Source organism: Chenopodium quinoa, unplaced genomic scaffold (assembly GCF_001683475.1).
Source record: "Chenopodium quinoa cultivar QQ74 unplaced genomic scaffold, ASM168347v1, whole genome shotgun sequence".
NCBI lineage: Eukaryota > Viridiplantae > Streptophyta > Magnoliopsida > Caryophyllales > Amaranthaceae > Chenopodium > Chenopodium quinoa.
In genome coordinates this window covers 229,309-240,862 of record NW_018742879.1, presented here as the reverse complement: position 1 = coordinate 240,862, position 11,554 = coordinate 229,309, and the positions used below count along the sequence as shown (strand labels likewise).

Genomic DNA, 11,554 nt, shown 5'->3' with positions numbered 1-11,554 from the left:
TTGTAGTTACATTTAGACCTTTAAAAAAGTGTATTCTTCCCCACCCAAAACTAAACTTTATTGACAAAACTTGGGTATCTTTCCTTATCTCTTGCCGTTATTCTCTTTCATATTCCAATTCTAACTCTATTTGCTAATTCCTCTTCCACCTTGTTTTTGTGCCATTCACTAACTACGTACCTAGCGAGAGAGCATATTATTTCACGGTTCTTAGGCATAGGGGTGAGGGTGACTCTAATTTTAAATGTTCGATCTCATCGATGATTCTTTGGTTGCGAAATCAAACCTCATTTTCTCTGCCATCTAGGGCACTGACCTCCGGGGCGGTGATGAGTGATGATTTATGATGCCTTTTATAAAATATTACGAAGTACATAATTGTAATTTTACCAATCTATACTTTAGATGTTAAAATATGAACCTAAAAAGGTATAGAAAGAGGTTTGAATTCCTAACCTTATTGAATGAAAATTACATTTCAAATGTATTATACAATGTACTGACAACTACAATACTTTATTAATTTATTATTGTCACCTACATGTTAATTTCATCACAAGCAACACACTTCATAAAAAAATTGAACTTATTCAAAATGACATCTCAAAGTAACAACCGGGCCACATAGGCACATACTAGTTGATATATTAGATATCTCTCATTGACTCGACATCATGTAGATTTTTATTTTCTTCGCTGTCATTTTACTCTATTCGACTTGGTTAGTAACAAATCGTAACATGGTATGTTTATATATATGTATACCATTAAGTTTCCAAATTCCAATCCTTTAGAAATTATTAAAAAAATTATATCCCTTAATTAGCTTCAAAAAATTAATTATTTGGACAATTTTGTTAGGAACTACCCAATTAGCTCTTATTGTACAAATTAGGGGTTTTGAGGCGGGTAAACGTTGAAATTTAGGCTAACAGTGGAAATTCAAACAAAAGCAGTATATACGTTACAACATTTTAATTACCTTTTATTAGCTAGTTTCTTACAACATTTTTTTATTAATTAATTAATCACAAAATTTGGATTTTGTTATGTAATTTTTGACAAAAACCCATTTATTTGATTTCCTATTCAATTAAAATTTCCTCTCTGTATCATTCAAGTGGAGGACTGTAGAAATCTGATAATCATAATCCACTTTGAAAATAGTATTGTAATATTAGGTGTTCAAAAATAGAATGTGTGGTTGAATAACTTTTCTCGTGCTAAATTCATAAACACAACAGAACAAAATTAATATTTGACAAACATTATCAAGAAGAATATTGAATACCAATAATATAAGATTACACTATGAGGTTTTATATTTTTATGTATTGCTTGATTAATTAAATAATATGAGATTAAAATGTATGTGACATAAACGATTACATCATAACATCGTTTTCAATAGACTTGATGGCGATGATCACTCAGCTTATATATATCACAAATCTAACTCGAAATAATTGATTAACTAGTTTTAATTTTTGCAACATTTTTATTTTTGAAAAAAAGAAAAGATATTTTCATGGCATAATATGAAAGCGACTTCCCTCCAATGAACCACTATCTATTTATGGTTAATTAGCTATTGTCGGTTGTCCATGATAATTATATTGCTTAGGCTCTCAACTGTTTGAAAGTGAGATTAAGCTTGTACTTTGTATATAATTAAGATTTTTGATTAGGTATCATACCGCCTTAAAAAAACCGTAATACTTCTTCCGTTTTGAAAGAGCAAGCCCCAATTTATAACTTAGATAAACAAATTATGTTTATCAAATGGCACTTTCATAAATAAGTTGCATAAAAAATTGTGTTTTTTGATTAAAAAAATATATATTTTTACTGTTTGTGGGCCACTAAGACAAGTTGGACAAATTTTTGGAGTTAACGCCGTTAACTCACCGTTTGCTACTATTCATCATCTTCTTCCTCCCACTTCTTCATGTTCATCCTCTTGTTCATACTTTTTTTTCCCACCCATCTTAAAATTCTTCCTCCAATCTCAGCCCACTTTAACCTTCTCTTTCAAGTTCGTTCAACACTATTTCTCCCGACGAAATTAAACGAAAACCCTAATAACAAAAGGAGAAATTAATGGCATTGTTAACCATAAAGGGTAGCTGAGTTTTCCTTCCTCCTTTAAATTCGACTTCGTACCACCATTTTCAGCGGCTTCACCGCCGGAATTAAACGAAAACCCAAGTAACGAAGTGAAAATAACGAGCATGGTTAACCCTAAAGGGTAGGTAAGTTTTTCTTCCTTCATAGATGTCATAGTGAAAATGTGTATTTTCCACCATTAAAATTTAAGGTTGAAGGAGGAAAGTAAAAATAACAAAAGATTGAAGGAGGAGAGAGAAAATCAGAAAATATCAAAAGGTTGAAAGAGGAGAGAGAACAAACCAAACTTGTATTTTCTCGTTTTGATATAACGGTTATATTTCTCTTGCTTTAAGAAAATCAAGGTAATCATTAGAAAATGCATGAAAGAGAAGTGAAATTTTTTAGATAATTACGTAAGAAAATATATTAATGTATAGGAATGGAACGAACATTGTTTGCTGTTGTAAACAAATAACAATTTTAAAGACATGTTTTCATGATTTTATTTATTTACCCTTTTTTTTTTTTTTTTTTTTTTGAAAGAACCGTGAAAAAAGACATGTGAAAGTGGAAGTATAACCGAGCATAATTCTAAATATTCACTTTCATTATAAATTTATAATTAGATGTAGTGATGTTCATTTAATTATTGATGACATGATTGACATCCTAGCAATATAGTTCTTTTTTTATTTTACTTCATTTTATTTTTTTTAAATGTTAAATGTAGTCGTAACATGTCTAAAAAAAAAAAAAGTTAATGTAGTCGAAACAAGGTGGCTCATGAGTTGGCTTATTTTCAAAAAATTGGAAAGGTATAGTTCGTTTGATTGGATTGTGTTAGTTTAGTTCAAAATTTGCATAGATGTCATTACAATAAAAGAATGACGTATTGTATAAACTACTCCGATCCGCATTTACTTTTGTAAATCTTTAGTAGCATTATACAATTTTTTTTTTTTTTTTTTTTTTTTTTTTTTTTTTTTTTTTAAAGTTATAACAACTTGAAATAAACCACTTATATCTATATGACTATATAAGAATTTATTTATCTAAATAGTTTGATTTAATTGAATTATAATAATAAAAATTCATATAATTATACAATGTATAGTTGGTTACGCTTTTTTTAAAGGATGTCTAATTTTGTTAGTTACACTGAGGATCTTTCCTTTAATATATAACAATCACTAACAATTAATATCAAAAGAATATATACAATAAAATATCCATTTGTATGAAAAAAAATAAAAAAAATCGTCATCACAAGAATGAGATCTCTCTTGAGTTTATTTTTTTTTATGTTTGTATGACGAGAATTGAAAATCTAGGGTTTCATTATCTTTACAAGAATCCAGAGGACTACATGAGTATTTTCACTCAAACGACTACACTCCAGTAGATTTTAAGCCGAATCAGTGCGAACTCACATATTGTATTGTTTCAGATGAAGTTTTTTATTAAGGCGATTGTTGATCAAATCTACGATGTATTCAGTTTTAAGGTGTTATGTAATTGTGTTGGAATTCTCAATTTCTTAGGAATTGTATTTAAGTGCCGTTTGACCATATTTTATTAATGAAATCCCTTTTCTTCTTGTGAAAAAGAAAGGAAAAAAGAAAAAAAAAATCCAGAAAGATAGAAAGCAGACGTAGCATTATTCTTGCTGAGTACACGAATGCCCTAATTAACTGTAATCTAAAAACATAATGTATAAAACTAAGTCAAAATGCCGAAATAAATTGATCACATAGATTCTATCATTCTACTACAACTATTACATACGATATTGTTCAAATTTCTTTCCAGATAACATGGTGGACCGCTTCTTATGAATGGCAAAATGAAGAACATATTGTAGTACACAACTGACCCTATGATCACCTTTACGTCCATGGTCGTCATGTTTATGGCGTTGACTTTCCTACTAAGAAATTGTTCCTCTTTCTCAATCAAAAACTCGGCTAGCTAGAATCTCGCCCTTAGGGATGGCTAGTCGGCCTTGATCATCTTTGATAACAGTTTTGTTAAGCATCAGTAATAACACCGTTGTTATACCCCTTAACGGCGTTCTTGACGTAATCGATCATGGTTGCTAGTATAGTCGGACCATCTTGCTCAACAATTGATGATAGTATCTTCTTTTTGGTACGTCGTCTCTTTTTTGGTGGTTGGTTGTTGTCCAAGGTACGTATAGTGGTAGTGCTTGTAATAGTGGTTCGAAAACGACAATCTGCTTATTGTTATCATCTTGTGTAGTATTAGGAGTGGAAGACACTACAAGATATTATATCAAAGAGGGCAATTTAAATAGCCCTCTTAGGTTCAAATTTCGCCCTATTAGGCAAAGAGGGCGATTTTAAAATCGCCTCCAAGTCGCCCTATTAGCTTCGTCCTATTAGCTTCAAAGGGCATACAAATTTTTCGCCCTCTTTGTTAAATATCAAAGAAGGCAAAATTTTTCGCCCTCTTTGATCAAAATCAAATAGGGCAAAAATTTCGCCCTCTTTGATCAAAATTAAATAGGGCAAAAATTTCTCCCTCTTTGATCAAGATCAAATAGGACAAAAATTTCGCCCTCTTTGATTGAATGAAGCAAGACGAAATGTTTCTTTGCCCTCTGAAAACAACTCAAACAAGTCAATTGATATTGCCCTCCTTGCTCAAATTTCGCCCTGTTTGATCAAATTTTAAAGGGCAAAACCAAAGTCACCCTCTTTGTTCAATTTTTAGTTTTTTAAAAAAATAATTCTAGGAGTATTAACAAAAGTATTTAATTGCCTCAAAAAAAAAAACGAAAGTATTTAATAATTCTAGGACATTTAGTTAATATAAATTCTAATTTTGTCATTATATATTCTAATTTTGTCATTATATATACAAAAGTATTAACCAAGTTTTCCAAAAAGCAATTATTTAATAATTCTAGGACATCTTTTCATCCTTGCATCTTCAAGCATCCCCTTTTTCCATCCAAGAAATGCAACCAGCCTTTGGTGTCCTCCATCCCTAAAACATCAGCACACTGACTTGATCCCCTAACTGCAAACATGACAGAAAAAAGCTGAATGTAAATTAATATAAGAATATATTAGTAGCAATGTAGGAACTTGATGATGAATAATGACTATGATTACTATAAGAGGCAACTACTCGGAGCTAAAAAAAATCAGACCACACTTGATATGATACAAAAACACCCAAATATCAAAGTAGAAAAAGATACTTTGTATAAAATATTACCTTTATCAAGCATCAAGGCCAATCTTCTCCATGATTAACCGAAGCTTTTGTTCTAGGTCTTCTTGTTTCTTCTTAGACGCTTCCAATTCAGCTCGCATAATATTATTTTCATTTTGTAGTTTTTCAACATTTTGTTCCAGCTCAGCTCTTCCTATCTTTCCATCTTTAGATGACACCGGGTGCCCTTTGCCTAAACCTCGGGCATAACCTGAACGATGTCCAAGAACCTTCACATAAGCTTCTTCAAGAGTAAGATTATCAACCCCCTTTTCACCAATTTCCTTCTCATGCAACTCCTTTAATTCCTTGAACTTCTCCTCGGCCTCATCGTCAAACTTCCCATTTTTATGCCTTACAAGATAAAACAAAGTCAGAATTTTAGTATAAAGAAAAATGAAGTGTTCATGCATTAGACAAATATTCAATATACCTCTTTGACTTCTCCCATAACTTTAAATACATGGGATCATCTTTAGCTTGGGATGAGGTGACGTTTGAACTAGAACCATTAATTTCGGTGACCTCATTCTCATTTTCACAAGCTTGCGCCTCAAGTTCCTATCAAATCATATACATACACTTATTAATTTCTGTTTTCTGATACAATCTGAAACTGCTTAATTCTACAACATCAAACTACCTAGATTACAAACTACCTAGATTTACTTTGACTATTTTCATAATTTATTTAGGAGTGTCATGCATAAGAGCAACAACTTATACTCACCAATTCATAAATTAGTCTAGCTGTAATGCGGTACATTAGTAAGATCAAGTCAGCAGAGTTTCAGAGTCACAACAGCTAAGACAGAGACAAATTCAGCCAAGAACAAATTCAGCTAAGACAGAGACAGAGACAGACATTAACAATAACTTATACTCACCAATTCATAAATTATGCGAGCTGTTGATTTCGCACCACATGCCGACTTGATGTTCTTTGCAAGAGCATTTGCCCGATTCTTCTCGCTCCTTTCATACAGATTACAAAACAACATATAGGATTAGTAAAGGGGAAGAAAACAATCTTCTTTGCAGAATTCTGATTACAAGAGCATTCCCATAACTTACCTTTTGTTTAGGAGAGCTCCAATAGTTATAAACAAGCCACTTCCATTGTTCAAGTTTTATTGAAGGTGGGCAAGCATGCTCCGCCTCTAATAAAGATTTGCGATTTGAAAAATAGTCGGCCTTCATTCTTTCAAATCACATATTAATGTACATTTCCCTACAACAAAAAACCTTATTAAATGATGCCACAAATTAAACAATCACATATTAATGTAGATGAGCTATAAGATTACCTTTCAAATTGATATTGCCAACGATATTGCACTGGCCCAGCAAGCTTGGCCTCAGTAGCCAAGTGGATTGGGAGGTGAACCATAATATCAAAGAACGATGGAACAAACACCTTTTCAAGCTTACAAAGAGTTATTGCAATACTCTTTTCCAATCGCTCCAACACATCAATTTTTAGAGTTTTGGAGCACAATTGCTTAAAAAACAAGCTTAGCTTAACCAAAGGTTCTAACACTTGCTTAGGCAAAATGCCTTGAAATGCCGGTGTAAGCAAATCTTGCATAAAAACATGACAATCATGGCTCTTCATGTTCGAGATTTTTCCATCTTCTACACTTGCACATTGAGCTATGTTAGAAGAGTAACCATCTGGCACTTTAACCTTAGACAACCACTCCGATACTCTACACGCAATGTCAATTGATAAGGAGCTCTAGGAATGGCATATTTATCACCTATCTTGATAGGTCTCAACTTCTCATGCATGTTCAACTTCAACAAATCCTTTCGTACGTTCAAAGTGTCCTTTGTCTTATTAGGAATATCAAGTACAGTTGCTAAGATACTATCACAAATATTTTTTTCAATATGCATCACATCTAAGTTATGCCTTACCAAAAGCTTACTCCAATAAGGGAGTCTAAAGAAGGTACTAAACTTCTTCCATTGGCCAAACAAGTATCTTTTGGTTCTCTTTCTCTTCTTCCCAAATATCACATTCGGAACACCATCAAAGGCTTCTACTATCTCATCCCCCGACAAAGGGATAGGAGGTGGTCGTCTTTCTGTTTCTCCATTGAATGATTTTCTATCCATTCTCCATCTATGATCGGGATCCAAGAATCTACGATTAGCATCAAAGAATTCTTTCTTTCCAAGCTTCAATCTCTTGTGTGAGGTATCTATGTGACATGATGGACAAGCAAGTTTACCACAAGTACTCCAACCACACAAATTTCCATAAGCAGGAAAATCACTCATTGTCCACAATAGGGCTGCCTTCATTGTAAAGTTTTGGCGACTATGTGAATCATAAGTTTTCACCCCAACTTCCCATAATTCTTGAAGTTCATCAATCAATGGTTCTAAGAACACATCAATATCCATTCCAGGAGACTTGGGACCAGGAATTAGGAGTGACAACATGATGTATGGACTTGTCATGCACATCCATGGTGGAAGATTGTATGGCACCAAAAACACTGGCCAAATGCTGTAATTAGCGCCAAAATGTCCACCGGGATTGAAACCATCAGTCGAAAGACCTAATCTCACATTACGTGGATCGATTGAAAACTCTGGAAATGATTCATCAAGCTTCTTCCATGCCATTGAATCGGATGGGTGTCTTAATATGTTGTCATCAAGTTGTTGCCTCTCTTTATGCCATCGCATGTGCTTTGCAATTTTCGATGACATGAAAAGCCTTTGAAGCCTTGGCACTAAAGGAAAATGGCGTAGAACCATACGAGGTACCTTAGGCATTCTTTGTGAGGCCCCTTGAGATTCCGAGAAGGTAACACTATCATCAAATTCACTGCTACCTTCCTTCCATCTTGACTCCTCACAAATAGGGCATGAATCAGCATTTTCATACTCTTTTCTATAAAGTATGCAATGATTGACACAAGCATGAATCTTCACATAATTCAACCCAAGGTCTCTTGTGTACTTCTTGGCTTCATAAGAGCTTTTTGGAAAGTTTGGGTCATAATTAAAGGCCTTTTGTAATGCACTTAGGAGCCCACTAAATGATTTCTCACTCCAACCCCCACTAACCTTAAGGTGTAAGAGAGTTACAATGAATTCAAGCCTTGAAAATGTTTTACAACCCGAAAATAGCTCTTCTTCTGCATCTTTCATCAATTTATAAAACTTATCGGGAATCTCAGAACAATCTCCACCCCCTTCATCCCCATCGTGCTCCTCCCGCACTACATTTGTCGCATCATGTACCAAAGAAGTCATCTCTTCTGACACAAGAGGATCTTCATCATATAACTCATCACCTTCCTCCTCGGACATCTCCATCTCACCGATGTCAAGGGATTGTTCCTCTCCATGGAATACCCATGGATTGTAATCAGGGTCTATTCCCACTCGAAAAAGATGAACACGCATTGTCGATCGGTCATGGTCAAAGTAATTTCGACAATTCAAACAAGAACACCTCTTCTTATCCCCAGAATTAGGGTTAGTGTCCTTGAAAGCAAAATCAAGAAAGTATTTAACACCATTTCGGTAACTTGGTTGAAGCCTACCTTTCAACCCTTGAACATGCATCCAACTTCTATCATTATCCATTCTATATTACATAAAACAATATATAAGTTGATACAAGGGATGGGTGGAATAAAACACAACATTATAGCAACATAAATAAGTTGACCAATAGTCTAATGAAACAAAAGTACAAATGGACATAAAAATTTCCACATATGGACATTATGCTACTGAAACTGGACATACACAATTAAGCATAATAAAGTACAAGCATAATAGCCATAGAAACCATCTCTAACTGAATCATTTTATTTGTCCATGTTAATAAAAGAAAAAAGTGTGAAAGTCCTCCCAAAAGCCAAGGCAATAACATTCTTTATATATACAAGTTAGACATCTGGATCTTACTAGCTAAATAATGGAACCAATAAATTTGTATATTATAAGTTCATAAGTAGACAAAATAGTTATAAAATTATATGAATAGATATGATAATATACTAGTTATTGGGGTAATTGGCATGTAGCAGACTATCTAGCAGTTGACTAATGCAACCTAATTCTCCTGAATTGATAAAGTAGCAACTCATCAAAGGGCGTATATAATTAGATTAGAAGGGACTATTTTAAGTAAGAGTGTTTTAATCAAATTAAGCATAAAAGTCATAAAGTACAAGTATCCTTAAGTCACACCAAGAATCCATCTCTAACCGAATCATTTTATTTGTCCCATAACATAATCTGAACATGAATATCAAATGTCTGAGTAAACCAATTCAATCATCAATGATATTCCATACTATTAGTAATCATCTATCACATAAACTGCATTTATTCTTAACTTGCTTCATAGTAATCATCAACAAATTGGCAAAAGAATATTACCTCACTGGCTCACTACTAGCTAGTATAATACTATCAGATAGAGTTATCAATTATCACAATTCATAGTAATCAAAACAAATTACAATTATCCCAATTCACAGTAATCAATAGCTCATACGATCAATTAAGCAATTAAATCGATAAACCACTGATAAAATACGAATAATTCTGATTTGCTTCTCCATAATCTATCTGACATTACTAGCATAAATAACAACTCCCAAAAACTTGCAGAATCGACAAATTGACAAAAAAAATTGACAAATGTAGAGCAATACTAACATGCAGGAACAAATTGACAAAAAAAATCAACAAATTAAGAGCAAGGATTTCGAGAACAACAAATTCGTACAAATCAAAAGCTTAATCACATAGTTTTGAGCTAAAATTTACCAAAATTTTGCGACACAATTAGAGCGACTTCGAGCAATGATTTGGAGCGAAATCTGACTTGCAATCTGACCGACTTCGAGCAATGAATCTGAACCTTAAGAGCAAGGATTAGGAGTGAAGAATTAGAGCGAAGAATTAGGTAGAAAAAATAGAGCGAAGAATCATAGATTAGCGATTTGCGATTTAGGGTTCATGCATATTTTGGGGAAAAACCTTTGTTTAAACAAACGTTTATATTTGCTTAAACGTTTAATTTCTTATGTCCTTTTGTTTTAATAGAGAAAAACCTTTGTTTTATTTTGTTAAAATGTTTATTCACCAACGAGGGCAAAAAAGGAATTCGCCCTTTTTGCTATTGACCAACGAGGGCGAAAATGGAATTCGCCCTGTTTGTTTGAAATACAAAGACGAAAGTAACATTCGCCCTGTTTGTTTCTTTTTTGTTTTGTAAAATAGCCAAAACGTTTACTTTGTTGATTTATTTTATTGAACAACAAGGGCGAAAATGAAATTCGCCCTCTTTGCTCTATTATAGAGGACGATTTTGTGAATTCGCCCTCTTAGCTCTATTGTAGAGGACGAAAAATTAATTCTCCCTGTTTGCTTTGAAGTATAAAGACGAAAGTAACATTCGCCCTCTTTGCTCTGTAATAAAAGGGCAATTATTATTTCTCCCTCCTTGATAGAAACTAACAAGGCAAAATTAAACTCGCCCTCCTTAATCAATGTATATCGCCCTCTTTGATCTTTTTTCTTGTAGTGAGATAATGATAATGATGTATTTGGTTTGGAACAAGCCATTATAGAATAACTTCGTTTCTTTAGTGAGAACTTCATCATATGACCATTATCATTCTTGTTGATCATCGTCATCTTTGGCGATAAAGAGAGGTATGAATGAATGAATGAAGAAAAGGCTAGAGAATGGAGTTACGTTATTGCTTGTAGGAGATTTTTTGTTGGTGTATTATAGTCGTATGTGAAGAATTTGATGAATGAAATAGGTACGTGGGGAGTATATATAAGGACGAATGAATAAGATTTGTTGTAGGAAATAAATGATACAATTAGAGTTTACTAAATGATCAAATGTAAAAGTTTTGGGAAATAAAATCTATGTTAATAATCCCAAATTAATTAAATCTATCTTCTACCACTTTTAATAATTCCTGCACTCTAAAGCTATTAGATATTGTATGACATGGTTAATTTATTATTTACGGTTAATCAAGTTAGAGTTCAGAATTTTTTCCTTCAAAGAAAAAAAAAAGTTAGAATTCAGATTTTATTTATTTATTTATTTTTATTTTCCTCTTTATGTGGATTTGTTTCGTTGATTTAGCTAATCTTATCCTATTTGTTTAATTTTTTTTTTTTTTTTTTTTTTTGTAATAACTAC

The 11,554-nt window shown here is 32.9% G+C and overlaps 1 protein-coding gene across 3 annotated transcripts; it reads right to left on the bottom strand.

Moving 5' to 3' along the window:
- Positions 1–4,869: 4,869 nt before the first annotated feature.
- LOC110726319 lies at positions 4,870–10,414 on the bottom strand. 3 transcript variants are annotated; one of them, XM_021905774.1, is made up of 7 exons: positions 10,156–10,414; positions 6,657–8,959; positions 6,424–6,580; positions 6,237–6,324; positions 5,783–5,910; positions 5,353–5,703; positions 4,870–5,151 (listed from the first exon to the last, which is right to left on the bottom strand). In XM_021905774.1, the coding sequence occupies exon 2, from the start codon at positions 8,956–8,958 to the stop codon at positions 7,003–7,005; it is 1,956 nt and encodes a 651-aa protein (XP_021761466.1). In that variant the 5' UTR covers position 8,959; positions 10,156–10,414; the 3' UTR covers positions 4,870–5,151; positions 5,353–5,703; positions 5,783–5,910; positions 6,237–6,324; positions 6,424–6,580; positions 6,657–7,002. The 3 variants fall into 3 exon arrangements, with proteins under 3 accessions (XP_021761466.1, XP_021761467.1, XP_021761468.1); XM_021905775.1 differs by lacking the exon at positions 10,156–10,414 and having other exon boundaries at positions 6,657–9,032; XM_021905776.1 differs by lacking the exon at positions 10,156–10,414 and having other exon boundaries at positions 6,237–6,329; positions 6,657–7,006.
- Positions 10,415–11,554: the final 1,140 nt, after the last annotated feature.

Coding starts and splice junctions, on each gene's coding strand:
- LOC110726319 (XM_021905774.1), bottom strand. CDS start 8,958: ATGGATAATGATAGAAGTTGGATGCATGTTCAAGGGTTGAAAGGTAGG.